Raw genomic sequence first — 17,532 nt, forward strand, 5'->3', positions numbered from 1 at the left:
AAATCAAAAGCTTCTGCACAGCAAAGGAAACAGTCAAAAAAACAAAGAGGCAACCCACGGAATGGGAGAAGATATTTGCAAATGACAGTACAGACAAAAGGTTGATATCCAGGATCTATAATGAACTCCTCAAACTCAACCCACACGAAACAGACAAACACATCAAAAAATGGGCAGAAGATATGAACAGACACTTCTCCAATCAAGAAATACAAATGGCTATCAGACACATGAAAAAATGCTCATCATCATTAGCCCTCAGGGAGATTCAAATAAAAACCACATTGAGATATCACCTTACACCAGTTAGAATGGCCAAAATTAACAAAACAGGAAACAACATGTGTTGGAGAGGATGTGGAGAAAGGGGAACCCTCTTACACTGTTGGTGGGAATGCAAGTTGGTGCAGCCTCTTTGGAGAACAGTGTGGAGATTCCTCAAGAAATTAAAAATAGAGCTTCCCTACGACCCTGCAATTGCACTCCTGGGTATTTACCCCAAAGATACAGATGTCGTGAAAAGAAGGGCCATCTGTACCCCAATGTTTATAGCAGCAATGGCCACAGTCGCCAAACTATGGAAAGAACCAAGATGCCCTTCAACGGATGAATGGATAAGGAAGATGTGGTCCATATACACTATGGAGTATTATGCCTCCATCAGAAAGGACGAATATCCAACTTTTGTAGCAACATGGACGGGACTGGAAGAGATTATGCTGAGTGAAATCAGTCAAGCAGAGAGAGTCAATTATCATATGGTTTCACTCATTTGTGGAGCATAACCAATAGCATGGAGGATAAGGGGCGTTAGAGAGGAGTAGGGAATTTGGGTAAATTGGAAGGGGAGGTGAACCATGAGAGACTATGGACTCTGAAAAACAGTCTGAGGGGTTTGAAGTGGCAGGGGGGTGGGAAGTTGGGGTACCAGGTGGTGGGTATTATAGAGGGCACAGCTTGCATGGAGCACTGGGTGTGGTGAAAAAATAATGAATACTGTTTTTCTGAAAATAAATAAATTGGGAAAAAAAAAAAAGATGAAACTTGAGACCTCAGGAGTCTTAAATTTCATCCCAAGGGGAAAAAAAAAATTTTTTTTAAATTTTAAAAGTTTAAAAATTAAAAAAAAATTTTAGTGTAAAAAAACTTTTTTAAAAGATTTTATTTATTTATTTGAGAGAGAGACAGTGAGAGAGAACATGAGGGGGGAGAAGGTCAGAGAGAGAAGCAGACTCCCCGTGGAGCTGGGAGCCCGATGTGGGACTCGATCCCAGTACTCCGGGATCATGACCTGAGCAGAAGGCAGTCGTCCAACCAAGTGAGCCACCCAGGCGTCCCGTGTAAAATTTTTTTAAAAAGATTTTATTTATTTATTTGACAGAGGGAGACACAGTGATAGACGGAACACAAGCAGGGGGAGTGGCAGAGGGAGAAGCAGGCTTCCTGCTGAGCAGGGGGCCCAATGCAGGGTTGGATCTCAATACACCCGGATCATGACCTGAGCTAAAGGCAGATGCTTAATGACTTGAGCCACCCAGGCTTCCCTTTAAAAAAAAATTTTTTTAAAGATTTTATTGGACAGAGAGAGATCACAAGTAGATGGAGAGGCAGGCAGAGAGAGAGAGAGGGAAGCAGGCTCCCTGCTGAGCAGAGAGTCCGATGCGGGACTCGATCCCAGGACCCTGAGATCATGACCTGAGCTGCAGGCAGCGGCTTAACCCACTGAGCCACCCAGGCGCCCCTAATTTTTTTTTTTTAAGATTTAATTTATTTATTTGACAGAGAGAGAGAGAGGGAGAGAGAAAGAGAGCACAAGTAGGGGGAGGAGCAGAGGGAGAAGCACCAGGAGCCAGCTCCATTCCAGGACCCCAAGATCTTGACCTGAGCTGAAGGCAGGCGCTTAACTGAGCCGCCCAGGAGCCCCTTAACATTTTTTTTTTTTTTTTTTTAGTAGTTTTCAAGCCCAGCATGGGGCCCAAGGATAGGCTTGAACTCTGGACGCTGAGATCAAGACTTGAGCTGATATCAAGAGTGGGATGCTTAACTGGCTGAACCACCTAGGCTCCCCAGTACTATGTAAGTTTAAAATGCACAATGAAAATTCTGGCTCAGGGGCACCTGGGTGGCTCAGTGGGTTAAAGCCTCTGGCTAGGGCTGGGGTCATGATCTCAGGGTCCTGGGATAGGGCCACATCGGGCTCTCTGCTCGGTGGGGAGCCTGCTCCCCCCCCCTACTTGTAATCTCTATCAGTCAAATAAATAAATAAAATCTTTAAAAAAAAAAGAGAAAATTCTGGTTCAAAGTAATAGATTATATAAATCATAGGCGAATTCAATCTAAATTTCAGAAATTCTTTTATTCAGTAATAGCAACTAACGTTTTTAAAATAGTTGCAGTGAATGTGCCTGGGCATTGTGCTAATCAATTACCTGGAATAGCTAGTAAAACTCTATGATGTAAGTACTGGTATCACCCCCACTTCACAGAGTTTCCAAGAAATGAAGAATCTTCTGCAATGGCATGAAGCACTTTTTTTTTTTTTTAAAGATTTTATTTATTTGACAGAGAGAGGTCACAAGTAGGCAGAGAGGCAGGCAGAGAGAGGAGGAAGCAGGTCCCCGCTGAGCAGAGAGCCCGATGTGGGGCTGGATCCCAGGACCGTGGGATCATGACCTGAGCTGAAGTCAGAGGCTTTAACCCACTGAGCCACCCAGTCACCCCCTGAAGCAGTTTTGTTAGGACCCACCTACGGCTTACTTCCAAAGCTCAGACTTCTAACCATAGTGCACCTCGAATCCCAAGTTGCACATTCTACTTTGCATGACTGATGGTTTTCTGAGATTCTTTGTGGTGCTCACTTCTGGCCCCAACGAAGTCGAACCCTGTCTTCTAACAATTGTTTACTCTTTCACCAAGTCGCTTATCCTGTCATTCCTTTTAGTGGAGTCCTAGCCCACCCTCTGACCCTGGTCCCCCTAAAAAGTCTCGTCCCATGAGATCCTCGTGCCTCAAGAGTCCCTTCCCCTCCCACCTTGGCAACCACAGCAGGAGCCTGTACCCTCATACCTTGGTCTGCCTGAAGAGTTGGTCCCTTCAGACCAAGATCTTCTACCAGGTCCCCAACTCCTCAGACAGGTGATACTAGCAAAGTCGGGCTCTCGCTCCCCAGAGTCCTCAGACTCTGTTTTCCAGCACAGCTGAGATTCTTGTACCCAGAAGACAGCAATACCCCTCACAAAGCTTCGGAGGCACTTCTCCCTACAAAGGTCCCATCCCAACCCCTAAGTAAGGGGACTTCTCTACCTTTCCCTTTCCAAACGTCTCCCAGAATCATGCTTTTTTCCCCCTATTCTTCCCTTTTTCTGCTTCTAATTCACGCTCCCCAACTTCCCCCACCACCTGGTGGCCGGGTTTCAGTTCCCGGAGCTCCCCCAAAACTTACCCAACGTCCTCTCTTCAGGAGAGTTGATATCCCAAGCGGCTCCGCGATTTACCTCTCACCTTGGTTAGCTCGGGCCCTCTAGCTAGGCCCTCCCTCCACTCGCCCCGCCCTGAAAGCGCCTTTCAGCCAGTCTGAAGCCCCGCCCCCTCCAAACCTATTGGCCACCACTCGAAAAAGTCCCGCCTCTTCAGCTTCCAGTCCTCCTCCCTGCCCCGCTTCCCTTGTTTTCATTCCCCCTGTCACACGAGGCAGTGGCAAACCCAAAGTGGGAGGGGCGAAGTAGAGGGAGGGACAGGGGGTGCGGAAAGAGGGCGGAAAGTGAAAGGCATAGAGCGCCTCTCTTTCCCCCGTCTGACTCGGTTCTCTACTGCTCCGAGCAGCCGTTGTATTGTGGGATCGCGGCGCCTTGCCGGAGACGCTCGGAACCACAGGGGAGCCCGCTCACTAGCGCCTCCTGTTGTCCGTAAGGCTACCCTACCATTCCTCGGAGCCCAACTCCCTCCACCCCCCCTCGCCTCCTCCTCCATCCTCCAGTTCAAAATGGCGGCGGCGGCAGCAGCGGCGGCCGCGATGGCTCCTCCGGGCTGCCCGGGTTCGTGCCCCAACTTCGCCGTTGTCTGCTCTTTCCTGGAGCGCTACGGGCCGCTGCTCGACCTGCCTGAGTTGCCGTTTCCCGAGCTAGAGCGAGTGCTGCAGGCGCCGCCGCCGGACGTCGGCAGTGGAGAAGGTAAGCAAGGGGCCCGAACGCCCGGCGGGAAGCGGCCCTGGCACGCTCCTTCTCTCCTCTCTCCACGGACCTCCCGGGCCTTAGCGGCTCTGTCCTCCCCCTGGGGCGCAGCTCCGCCCGGCCCGGCTTCTCCGCCCAGCCCCCAGGGTCTTGGGCAGTGGGGAGGCGGGGCACAGACCCCCTAGGGCCACTGGGCCTGGCGCGGAGCGGAGGTGGGGGCGTCGCAGGCTAGGTGTGGGCTGGGGGCGTGGAGTGGTCATTGTGCTGGTCTGCGGCCCCTGGGACTGTTCTCCGGCGGCGGTGGCCGGTCCTCCACCCCTTCTCCCCCTGGGTGGCGGGGGAAGGGGAGCGCAGGTTCCGGCCAGCTTTGCGCTTTTCTCCTCCTCCCCTCCCTTGCTCCTTCCCCTCCTCCCACCATCCTCCCCACCATCTCGGGGGAGGCTGGGCTCATCTTCTCGGGGCGCCCCTTTCTCTCCCTCCACCTGGGTGGGCGGGGGCCAGCGGACACTTCAGCTCTCCCTCCCTCTAGTGGGAACTCCCCCGAGAGAGTCGCTCTCGTCTCTCTTCCCTTCCCCTCGAGGGCTGGTTTAACCCCCAAAACTCCTTCCTCAGAGTAGGGAGGTTTGCTCCTCCCCCATGGGAGGGGGGTCCTCCTCCATTCTCGCTTTGGGGGTCGAAGTCGGTTCAGCTTCTCCAGTTTGGAGGGTAGTGGGTTAATTTTTCCTCCCCCATAGTTTTCCTCCTCCCTCTCCCCACCTCCCCCCAAATAATAGAAAAGCATCTCCCCACTTTCCTAATCCCTTCCCCCTTCATCTTGGCAGCAGGGCTTAGGGGAAGAAGTCGCCCTCCCATTTGCAGGGTGGGGTGGGGTGGTTAGTATGTAGGCTGGAGGAGGGGCTCAGACGGAGGGGGAAACAGTTGAAGAAGGTGCTTGTTGCTCATGTTTCTCTCTCTGGTGCTGCTGGTCTATTATTGGTGTTCGCAAGTGGTGCTCCTTCCACATAAGGCCACCGCGCGGGTGCAGGGCGCATGCTCTGCCCGGCCCCATTGAAACTTCCTGCTGCTGCTGCTGCTGCTGCTGGTTCTTTCGCTGGAGCATCTCAGCGCTGTGCCTGCTGCCTCCAGCCTTTACACTGATCGCGTACACTCACGCCTTATTTATTCCCGATCCATGTCTCTCGTTGTCCTGGCATATTTCTTCCTTCAGAGGAGGTTTTTTTTGTTTTGTTTTGTTTCTTTTTTTTTTTTTTTCTCCCTCCCCCGTGTTCTGAGCATTGCCTTTATATGGGAACAGCTCTTGGCTGGAGAAGAGACGTTTTCCAAATAGATGTTTTGTTTTGTTTTGTTTTTGGCCCGTATTAGGTTGCTAAAGTGGACTGGGTATTGTATAGGACAGATAGCTGTTTCCGTTCTAAGAAAACAAGGTTGCTCTTCAGTTCTCAATGGAATTGAAAAAGTTTGTTAACCGAATGTATTTACATTTCTAGGAAGGGTCCAGGTGTGAAGTTTTAAAAAATAATAGCTTATAGAGTAAATGTTGTGGCTACTAAAGACTCAGGTTAACATAGGCAGTTATGGTACAGGCCTATATCTCTTCTTATCAATAGCCCAAATCTCTACCCTTAAAAAACTGGCATATAATAGGGTAGGGTGTTTTCTTGTGTGTGTTTTTTTGTTGTTGTTGTTTAAATTAGAGAGAGTGAGAATCCACAAGCAAGGGGGAATGGCAGAGGGAGAGGGAGAAAGAGTCTCCTTGTTGATCAGGAAGCATGACAAGGGGATGGGTCCCAGGACCCTGGGATCATGGCCTGAGCCAAAGGCAGACTGGCTGACTAAGCCACCCAGTCGCTCCTAAAAGGGTAATTTTTAAATGTAGTATAAAATAGGAGTGATGAGTTACATTATATAAAGACTTCCTGCACAATTTCTTTAACACTTTAGCTTCCCAGTATAGTTAGTTTATCATCGAATTGCATTTACATTTAAGTTTTAGAGAAGTAGTCACTGTGAAGTAGAATGCCTTAGTAAATTGCTTTTAGGATACCTTTGGAAGTAATAGTAATATATGTATCTGAGAGAAATTTGGGAATTTGGGGAAAAGGATAGCTGGCAAATTGTTTTTGGAATTTGCTTGGACCAAGTTTAAAGGCAGGCATAGACCTGTGATGGCAAGACAAGTTGTCTTGCCTTCCATTCCTTTTAAGTATTTTGGCCACCGCATTTGGCTTGTTATAGAAGAAAAGGGTAGAAGGGTCAGTTTAATAGTTCCTGTTACCTTTCCATCTAGAGGTGAACAGTGGACCGCCAGCTAAGTGAAAAATGAGAAATATTCTGGGCTGAGAGATTATACCAGTGAGCTCAGCCACTGTATCTGTAATAATAGATCTTGTCATAATGTGATTTAAGAATAATTATTAATTAATGCTACACAGTTCCAGATACTTGGCAAATGAAAAGTCTCTGCAGGTGAAATGCCACTACTGTTCAGGGAAAAGATTTTCAGGCCTTTGGTGATGGTTAACCTACTTGTAACAGGTAGATTAAATAATACTGGTCCAACCAACAAGATTTGTACTGAGTCTTTTTGGAAAGGAGTTATGTACTAGAAAGAATTAAAAGACACTAGTTTTAGGGGCACCTGGGTGGCTCAGTGGGTTAAGCCTCTGCCTTCAGTTTGGGTCATGATCCCAGAGTCCTGGGATGGAGCCCCGCATCCATCCAGTGGGGAACCTGCCTCCCCCGCTCTCTCTGCCTGCCTCTCTGTCTGCTTGTGATCTCTGTTAAATAAATAAATAAAATCTTTAAAAAAAATGAATGAAGTAAAAACTTTTTTTTTTTTTTAAGCTAAGGTAGATGAGTTTTTCAAATCACTACTAACAACTTAATAAATGGAACTGTTAGTATTTCTTGGCCTAGTGCTGTTGTGAAAAAATTACTGAAATACTGAAGGTGTTAGGAACTTAGAAAGCTTGGGAACTGGTGCTCTAGAGATTATCATTGAGTTTTGTTGTCAGAAAGAAAGGAGTACTATTCCATTTGACTTTTATTTTGCAGAGAAGACAACCAAGATGGAGGGATTGATTTCAAGGATATGTAGCTAACCATTAGTCTATTCAGACCCTTCTTTTTAGAGTCCTCCTGTATTCTGAAACTATCGGGAAAATTTAGATTTCTTGTTGCTATAAGTTAGAATAGGAAAAGAATGTGCTAACTGAAAGTTTTTTTTTTTTTTTTTAAGATTTTATTTATTTATTTGTCAGAGATCAGGAGCAGGGGAAGGGGTAGAGGGAGAATTCAGGCTCCCCACTGGGCAAGGAGCCTTATCTAGGACTTTGATTTCAGGATACTAAGATCATGACCTGAGCCTAAGGCAGACTCTTAATTGACTGAGCCACCCAGGTATTTTTGAAGGTGTTTTTTGTTTTTGTTTTTATTAAAAAAAAATTTTTTTTTTTTTTTTTTAAGTAATCTCTATACCCACGGTGAGGCCAGAACTCATAACCCCAAGACTAAGAGTCACATACTTGACCTACTGAGCCAATCAGGTGCCCCTGAAGGTGGTGTTTGATCCCCACTCCCTCTTGGTCTTCTTTTGCCCTCCTAATTCTGTGCTCTGTATGGACTTCTCCAGCTTTCGCCTGACTAAAAGTGGATGATTGGGAGGTATGAATACAAGAAAAAATGGACATTGTCTTTGTGGAATTACTAACAAGGCTCCCAAGTGTCTTTGCTCTCCTTAAGAGGACTTTCTTTTTCAAGAGGAAAATGCATTTTCTCATTCTTTAAAAGTAGCCTTTGTAGAAGTATTGGTTGAAAAGTTACTTATATCTAATAACAGTCTTAATTATTAAGGTATGTGTGGATAATGTGTTAACATTCCCCTGGTTGGTACTATGATTGATTGAGTTATTTGTACAGTATTAATAAGTTGAATCATTTTTTTTTTCCTTAAGATTTTATTTTACCAGTGCACTTTTAGTTTTGGTTTGTTTTTTGCATTTTTAAATGATTTGACATACAGCTCTAACAGTCAAATGTCAAGGACAAAAGAATGTACCTTTTATGTATAACTGGAGTTATGACCCAGACTCCCACTGGTGCTAATTGAATCATGAGACAGTTGTTTTTAGGTGAATTCTGCAAAGCAAAAAGATGACTTTACTATAACTAGAGCCACTATCTGTTGCTTTAAGCAAAAGATCTTGCCAGATACACGTGCCAAGAGTTGCATGGATCTAACAGTGGTAGAACATTAATGGTAGCATTGCTGGAACCAGAGCCTCTCTTGGTTGAAAATGTCCAGTTATGGTTCTTCCACTTTTGAATAAAGTGATATTCTTTAGACATTTATTAGAAGGAAAGAGAGAGATGTATTTCTTTTCCATCATTTTTGGTATGTCATAGAGTTGAAGTATCCAAAAGTTGTGGAGGTTTGGAGGGAGGTTGCTGGCATTGTCCCAGGACAGGATTTTTCTGGCTAAATTGGGTTTGTTAGACCAAATGGATTTGCTTATTTTTTAATTGCTAAGAAATTTCCCTTGAAATTTGTCTGTGTTTTAAAATCTCTGCTTGAAAGGTAAACATTTAGCTACTTCATTTACTTAATATGTGTACTGAATATCTGCTATATGCTAAGTACTGTGAACATTTTAGGGATTATTGTTTAAAAACACATTAAATGTGGGCTTTCTTTTAAGGATTTTCTAATCTAGCAAGAGGTAGCTAAGTAGAGCTTAACTTAAAATCACCATTCAAAGGCTAATTTTTTCCTCTGAGATTTTATCAAGTGCAGCAATAGTCTATGAATTCTAGCCTGTAAATTAATAGACTAAAAATATCTCTATGGCAATTTTATGGTGAGATGTACAAGTACATGCAGTGTGGAAAAGTAAGAACAGTTCAGGCCCAAAGTACATTTTAACCTGACTCATATACTCGAGGAAGATATTTATGTGTGTTTAAGAAAATTTCTTTGGCTCTCTTCCTGATGAATATAATCTTAGTATATTATGCCTTGGTGGTTTTTGTTTTGTTTTGTTTTTCTTTATGGTAATCCCATTTAAAAGGGTAGCAGAGTGTTTTCTATTTTTGTGTGTATATGTGTGTTATAATTTTCATAGTATCAAGTAATTGCTTGAGAGAGTAATCTGGGGCTTTATTTAAATTTTATTTGTTCTTTCAACAAATGGTAATTGATTACCTACTATATCCAGGCACATTTATACTCTGGGGATACATTAATGAAAAAGATAAGATCTTTACCTCAAACTTGCCATAGTTGACTGGCAAAGATAGACAATGAAGCAGCAAGTTGGATTTTTTTAAAAAATTATATGAACAAGTAATATGTTCACTTTGTAATGATTTATATTTTAGCGAACTTTGTTTTATAATTTGGTTAGCCCTCTGTTTATTCTATGCCCTTTTCCCTGTATTTGTACATGTTTATCTCAATCATATTCTGAATGATAGTATTATAGGTTTTTCTTTTTTCTTCTTCACATTTTATTTCTTGTACTAATTATGTACTTCTTTGGTAATAACCAAAATATATATATAGTTAAAAGTAGTCTTCTATCAAAAAAGTGAAATGGGTGAAGGTGATTAAAAGGTACACATTTCCATTTACAAAATAAGTAAGTCATGGAGATAGAATGTACAGATGATGATTACATTTAATAATACTGTTTTGTATATTGGAAAGTTGCTAAGAGAGTATATCATAAAAGTTCTCATCAGAAGAAAATAAAATTTATAACTGTGTGTTGTGATGACTGTTAACTAGGCTTTTGTAATTATCATTTTGCAGTATATATAAATACCGGATCATTTTGTATACCTGAAACTAATATGATATTTTTTGCCAACCAGAACTTTTTTTAGAAGTTCCAAAAAAGTCTTCCAAGGCTTTATATAAAAGGAAAATTTAGTTGCTTCTTTTATTTACTTTTAATTCTGAATTACCTCTCACAGCGACTATTACCATCATCCACTTAAGTCACCTGGATCAGAAACTGAGGAACCATCTTACACTTTAACCTCTTGCATACTTTCTACTTCCAAGTTTTGAATCTGTTTCTTTTTTCCCTTCCTTCCTTCCTTTCTTCCTTCTCTTTCTTTTTCTGTGTGTCAGAGAGAAAGGGGGGAACAACAGAGGGAGGAGAGAAAAGCAGGCTTTCCACTGAGCAGGGAGCCTGATATGGGGCTTAATCCCAAGACCCTGGGATCATGACCTGAGCCAAAGGCAGACGCTTAACCAATAGCCAGCCAGATGCCACTTGAATCTATTTCTTTATCCTCTTTTATATTCAACCTCAGTTTTCTATCATTGTTGCTGTTGTTTTAGTCATGCTGAGCTGGTTGTAGGTCTCTGAAGATATGAAAGATTATTTCATACTTTATTCCTTTTCCTCATCCTCCTACTTGAGTTGACTATTGTCTCCCCATCTTCCCTTGCCTGCTCACTGTGCTCCTACCCATCATTAATCTGCTCTTTAAGCATCAGGTGCTCTGGGAAATTTTTCCTGCTGCTTTTCTAAGTTAAATTAACCACTTGGCTGCCTCCACCCCACATGAGCTCTTTTTTTTTTTTTAAGATTATATTTATTTGTTTGACAGAGAGAGATGACAAGTAAGCAGAGAGAGAGAGAGAGAAGCAGGCTTCCCGCTGAGCAGAAAGCCCAGTGCGGGCCGAGATCCCAGGACCCCAAGATCATGACCTGAGCTGAAGGCAGCAGCCCAAATAGATTTTATAGAACAGTGCTTGTAAGCACTTACAGTCTAGCCTCCTTTCAAGATTGTAAGCTCCTTTTTTTTAAGAGGAAGGGAGAAGGGGGAGGGGAAGAGAGAGGGAGAGAGAGAATCTTAAGCAGGCTCCATGCACAGCACAAAGCCCATGTGGGGCTTGATCTTGGGAACCTGAGATCATGACCTAAGCTGAAATCGAGAGTCAGAGGCTTAACCGACTGAGCCACCTAGGTGCCCAGAGACAGTAAACTTCTTGAGGGCAGGAATAAATGTTTATGAAATGAATATTATTTCCAAGTTCATTATAGGACTGTTCTATTCTAAACATTTTTTTTTTAAGAATTAAATCTTACAGAAACTCTTAAGTAAACATTTGCCAAACAGGGAAATGAGATTCTTTCCGTTGCTAGTTGGAAGTAATTGAGATATTGGTTAGTGCTAGCATGTGAAGTGACCAGATTTCATGTCCCATTTCATTAGATGTAATAGCGTATTTAAAATTAATTCATGAGGGCATCTGGGTGGTTCAGTCATTTAAGTGGCTGACTTCGGTTCAGGACGTGATCCCAGAGTCCTGGAATTGAACCCTGTGTTGGGCTCCCAGCTCAGAGGGGAGCCTCCTTCTCCTTCTACCCCCTGCTCATTCTCTCTCACTTTCTTAAATAAATGAAATTAAAAAAAAAAAATCAGTTAAACGAATGCATGTAGGGACACCAGGGTAGCTCAGTCCATTAAACACCAGACTCTTGATTTTGGCTCAGGTCCTGATTTCAGAGTCATGGATTGAACACTGTGTAGGGCTCTGTACTCAGCTGGGAGTCTGATTCTCTACCTCTGTCCTTCCCCACCTTGAATGCTCCTACATGGGTACATGTGCGTGTCCTCTCTCTCTCTCTCTCAAATAAATAAATCTTAAAAAAAAATGCATGTAAATGGAAGTTAAAACTGAGTCTGTGATAGTCTAATGTAGGAGTGGGCAAACTGTACCTTATAGGCCAAATCTGGCCCATAGATTGTGTTTATAAATAAAGTTTTATTGGTGCACAGCCAACTAATACGTTTACATGTTGTCTATGGCTGCTTTCCACTGAAATGGCAGAGGCAAGTGATCATGGTGGAGAACATACAGCCTGCATGACCAACAGTATTTTCTGGCCGTTCACAGGAAAATTGCTGATCCTATTCTAGTGAAGGGATAGAATCAGTGAAGATGGAATTCTAGTGAACGTCTGTCAGGATAAGGTTGTATAAATGGTGATGCCATCAGCTTAGGTGGGAAGGTAGAACTTAAAATAGTTATTTACCAGTTCATTATAGGACTGTTCTAGTCTGAACCTTTTTTTTTTTAAAAGGTTACTCAGGGACAGAGGGTTGGGGAGAACATTAACTAGAGATTACTAGTATGTAGAACCACTTAGTAGTAGGTAGAACTGTCTCTTGAGCATTAATTTTATTGGGAAAGTGCAGAGTGTTGGTTTATAAAGCTTTGGCACTTAGAATGTTAGGTATGTCAGGGAGTTCTATTTATTTATTTATTTACGAACTTACTTATTTAAATTAGTAGGCTCCACAACCAACATGGGGCTTGAACTCAGGACCCTGAGATCAAGGCGCATGCTCTGCTGACAGCCAGCCAGGCACCCCTCAGGGAGTTTATTTTGATATTTGTATTCCTTTTTTCCTGATCATCCTCACAGTTAACTATGCAAATAAATGTAATTGCCATTTCCTCAGTGTTCAAATATTAAAAGTCTTTTAGGGAAAAAAGTTAGAATGAATTACTCCAAATTGTATTTTTCTTTTGGTGTTTGAAATTTGGGGATATAGCAAGATTGTAGCACATTGGAGAACTTTGTCTAATAAGAAATACAGTGGAGTTTAATTTATATTTCCATTAAACTCCTGCCAGACGTTTCTTTATTAGAACCATGAAAGAAGCCATCTTCAGTAGTGCTAACTTGGGCTGACATCTGAACCCAGACATTCTGTAACGTTCCTTATTTCAGGGATTTCTTTGTGTGTGTGTCCTATAAATTTTGATTGTTATCTACTGGTTTATTCTTGTCTTTTCATCTTCATGGCCTTATTATTTTATAGCCCTTTATCTTTTCTTCTATGTTTAACTGGTTTGATTCATCATGAGAACTGTGTCTTACCCTTTTTTCTTTCTATTTTCCCTTATTTTGGACCTCAATTTCCAACTTTAAGTATCTTTAACATCTTTTTTAGAAATAAGAATAAATTATATAAATACAAAAATGAGGGGCTTTGGAGTGTATGGACTCTAATATAATTTTCTAGGTTAAATATCTGCCTTTAGTAATAATTTTACAGTTATTAGAGCTTACTGTTGAGCCAGGCTCTATAGTACAGTGTTCTACCAAGATTACTTTAAATAATCCTCACAACTGCTCTGTTCTCTTTACAGATAAAGCAACTGAGTCTTAGAGAAGTAAAGTAATATCCTGAACTCACACAACATGAAAGTGTTAGAGGAACATTTGATACAAAGATAGTTCATAGTGTTTTTGGAATTTAAAAATGGGTAAATCTGGCTTCAGAGCCCTAGTTCTTAACCACTCACTGTACTGTCTGTCCCCTCCATTATGATTTTAGGATTGTAATGTAATCCTCCATACCATGGTCTTGGTCTGAACACTGAGCAATGATTTGAGCAATTAGGCTTCTTCTTCTTTTTTTAAAAGATTTTATTTATTTATGACAGAGAGAGAGAGAGGGAGCACAAGCAGGGGGAGCTGGAGAGGGAGAAGTAGGAATGTCTGTTTTTTTTTTTAAAGATTTTATTTATTTGTCAGAGAGAGAGAGAGGCAGAGAGAGCGAGCACAGGCAGACAGAATGGGAGGCAGAGGCAGAGGGAGAAGCAGGCTTCCCGCCGAGCAAGAAGCCCGATGTGGGACTCGATCCCAGGACGCCGGGATCATGACCCGAGCCGAAGGCAGCCGCTCAACCAACTGAGCCACCCAGGTGTCCCAGGAATGTCTGTTTTAATTTACTTGTCCTGCTACTTGTTCAGATTCTGTCTTTAAGTCTGTTTTGCCTGGTATTAGTATAGCCACTCACAGCTGTTTCTTGGTTACTCCTTTGCATGATATATCTTTTTCATCTTTTTTTTTTTTTTTTTTTTTTACAGACAGAGATTACAAGTCAGCAAGAGAGGCAGGTAGGGAGAGAGAGGAGGTAGCTGGCTCTCCGCGGAGCAGAGAGCCCGATGTGGGGCTCGGTCGAACTGAGCCGAAAGCAGAGGCTTTAACCCACTGAGCCACCCAGGCGCCCCTCTTTTTCATCCTTTTAACCTCATGTCTCTTTGATTATATAGTATGTGTCTTGTAAACAAAATATATTTGTATTGTTTGTACAGTCATGTTTGTATGAATCTAATTATGCAAGGAATTATAAAGAAGTATAACTGCTGTAATAGGGGAGGTACCTTGGGAGTATAAAAGAGCAAGTACCTACCTTTATCCCAGTGATATAGCTGTATATATGTATATGTATATCACTGTAGTCAATATAGAAATTTGAACGGTTGACTGGGAGATGGATAAGCATTCCAGGTAGGGAAGAACCTGAGTAAAGCCACAGATTGTGTGTACAGTACAGGAGTTGCAACCTAATTTCAGTCATTATGTTTCTAAAAGATTTGTGGTTGATGAACTTCAGACCATTTGAGAAAATCCAATTCTGACTAATGAATTATAAATGCCTTAGCAGTATTTTTCTTTAGTTTGAAGGAAAAAACATTAAAGCCAACATATCAGTGACGAACTCTAAATTCTATGAAGATTTCATTTTGCCTTATTCCCTTTGTTTTTATCAGAACTTAGCATACAGTAGATGCTCAAATGTTAGTTGAATGAATAAATGTCACATATTTCAAATTAGAAGTAATGAGTATTTTGATGTAATTTTTAGTTTTTCTTTTTATCCTTTGTTTGCTAGAGATTTGTCGGGGTGCAACTCCCATTTCCTTTTGGGTATTGCTTATAAAGAAAAATACTGCTGAATCCCCCCCTCCATTCTTCTTCCTTTTTTCCTTCCTTCCTTTCCTCCCTTCCTTCCTCTGCTATTTCCTTCCAGGTCTTCATCATCTTGGTTTATAATAGTACCTGAAGTGGAAAATCTTTGTGTAATCTCTCGATTTCTTTCTTGGATCATATGGTTATACCATGTCTTCACTGCATGCTAAAATACATGTGTTAACCTCTGTCTTCTAAGCTTATTACTTTTTATAGAAATCTCAGAAGATAATTTTAAAATCCAGTGTTTCTTTTATCTTTTTCAAGATAGCTCAGGGAAAAGTCATTTACTTCTATGCTCTTTACCTTTCTTAATTAAAAGAAAATTTCCAGCTCCCCCCTTTTTTTTTGGAATTGTTTTGTATCTTCCCCACTATGAGTCAGCTGAAATTCTTACTTCTAAAAGTAAAATTTGGGGCACCTGGGTGGCTCAGTGGATTAAGCTGCTGCCTTCTGCTCAGGTCATGATGGCAGGGTCCTGGGATTGAGCCCAGCATACGGCTCTCTGCTCAGCAGGGAGCCTGCTTCCTCCTCTCTCTCTGCCTGACTCTCTGCCTACTTGTGATCTCTCTCTCTCTCTCTGTCAAATAAATAAAATCTTAAAAGTAAAGTTTCTTGAGTTGTTGGAAAGGCAGTGGGTAGCTTGAAGGCGGGGTCATTCAGCCCCAGGTCATTATTATAGAATTGGTGAGATATGAATTGGGGCACTGGCTGTGGAGGGCTAGAGAAATTCTCAGGTTTCTGGCATAGAGAGTAGGTAGTTAATATTTCCATTTATTGAAGAAAGAAATAGTCAGTTCCAGGTTTTTATGGGGGAAAGTTGTGATTCTCTGTTGTAAAAAATTCAGAATTCTAATAACACATATGAGCACTATTAGAAAAACTAGCCATTATTTTTTAATTTATTTATTTGACAGAGAGAGAAATCTCAAGTAGGCAGAGAGGAGGCAGGCAGAGAGAGGGGAGAAGCAGGCTCCCTGCTGAGCAGAGAGCCCGATGCGGGGCTTAATTCCAGGACCCTGAGACCATGACCTGAGCCAAAGGCAGAGGCTTAACCCACTGAGCCACCCAGGCGTCCCAGCCATGTTGTTCTATAGCTTATTAAAAGCTCATTCTGAATAAACAGATAATGCCAGTCTATCTTATTTTATAGCTCTTTTGGTTTTTGTGAATTATTTAAGCTCCTGTACCTGTATATACTATACATTATGTTAAATATACATTTAATGTTTTGTTAAGGACAGTTTTTTATAGTGCCTTATTTATATACTTAAGATAATTAAAATTAGCTTTATTAAACTGTCTTGCCATTGGTGTCCAGTTGTATTCTTTTATAGGTAAAGCCTTCTATAACTGAGCAACTCTGTCACTTTTATTTCCAAAAAACCCATAAAAGTATTTGTTAAATTGTAGAGATTGCTGTGTTCTCTTGCATAAAGATTTGATAGCTGTTGGACATATTTTCTGTTCCCCCTTACCTATGAAGAAACAAATGGAAATTCATATAAACTGAAATGCCACCTTATAGGGAAAAAGGAATGTCAGATAGCGTGGATTGAATCTATTATATAAATGAGAAACATGTAAGTAAACTGTGTGTCATTTGTGTGAGTTGATAGTTGATGAATAATTCTTAATTTTGAAAGAGTCTCTAGCAGAAATGTTTGAGCTGTTTACTGTTTCCAGAGTGACTCTTTTCCCACTGTTACACATGCTATTAGACATCATGTGGTAACTCAGACTTTTAATGTTTTTTGAGTTATAATTAAACTCTGATCTTTCGCTATTTAATTAGTGATGAATATCTCCACCATCTTGAAAGACAAAATGTTACCACTTACAGAAATTACATGTGCTTTTTTTGTTGTTTGTTTTAAAGATTTTATTTATTTGACAGAGATCACAAGGAGGCAGAGAGGCAGGCAGAGAGAGACGGGGCTCCCCGCTGAGCAGAGAGCCAGATGCAGGGCTCAATCCCAGGACCCTGGGATCTTGACCTGAGCCGAAGGCAGAGGCTTTAATCCACTGAGCCACCCAGGCACCCCTGCATGTGCTTTTAAAGCTAGAATTAACAATAATGTGAACAATCTATCTATAAGGAGTTTAATAATGGGAGATTTTCTCCCATTTCCTCTAAGGTTGATACTTAAGTTGCTTTAGTTGTTAAGTTGATAAGTAAGTTGCTTTAATAATTGTAGTATTATCAAGCAATATGAGAATCTTTACAGGCTCCCTCCTTGACCCTGCCTCTCAGTCCCACACACAACTTGTTTTAATTACCTGGGATTTTAGTTCCATATTGTCAGTTACTTATTTTTATGTTTTTAGCAATTATTTATTTTATTTTTTTAATATTTTGTTTATTTATTTGATGGACAGAGATTAGAAGTTGTCAGAGAGGCAGGCAGGGAAAGAGGAGGAAGCAGCTTCTCAGGGAGCAGAGGGCCCGATGTGGGGCTTGATCCCAGGACCCTGAAATCATGGCCTGAGCCCAGGGCGGAGGCTTTAACCCACCGAGCCACCCAGGCGCCCCAGCAGTTATTTAAATCAGACTTTATATTTTAGTAATTTATGTGCTA

The 17,532-nt window shown here is 41.8% G+C and overlaps 2 protein-coding genes across 3 annotated transcripts in view; one reads left to right on the forward strand and one right to left on the reverse strand.

Moving 5' to 3' along the window:
* Window positions 1-3,548, reverse strand: part of AAMDC (adipogenesis associated Mth938 domain containing) — a 41,678-nt gene extending 38,130 nt beyond the window's left edge. The window contains exon 1 of the mRNA XM_044258456.1: window positions 3,443-3,548. The gene's annotated coding sequence lies outside the window, so the exon portion shown is untranslated. The remainder of the gene's footprint in view (window positions 1-3,442) is intronic.
* Window positions 3,549-3,967: 419 nt separating this feature from the next.
* The window catches only part of RSF1 (remodeling and spacing factor 1), a 163,343-nt gene continuing 149,778 nt past the window's right edge, over window positions 3,968-17,532 (forward strand). For both annotated transcript variants that reach the window (XM_044258457.1, XM_044258458.1), the window contains exon 1: window positions 3,968-4,169. In XM_044258457.1, coding sequence (XP_044114392.1) covers window positions 3,983-4,169 — 187 coding nt within the window. In that variant the 5' untranslated portion in view covers window positions 3,968-3,982. The remainder of the gene's footprint in view (window positions 4,170-17,532) is intronic.

Source organism: Neovison vison, chromosome 7, assembly GCF_020171115.1.
Source record: "Neovison vison isolate M4711 chromosome 7, ASM_NN_V1, whole genome shotgun sequence".
NCBI classification, from domain to species: domain Eukaryota; kingdom Metazoa; phylum Chordata; class Mammalia; order Carnivora; family Mustelidae; genus Neogale; species Neogale vison.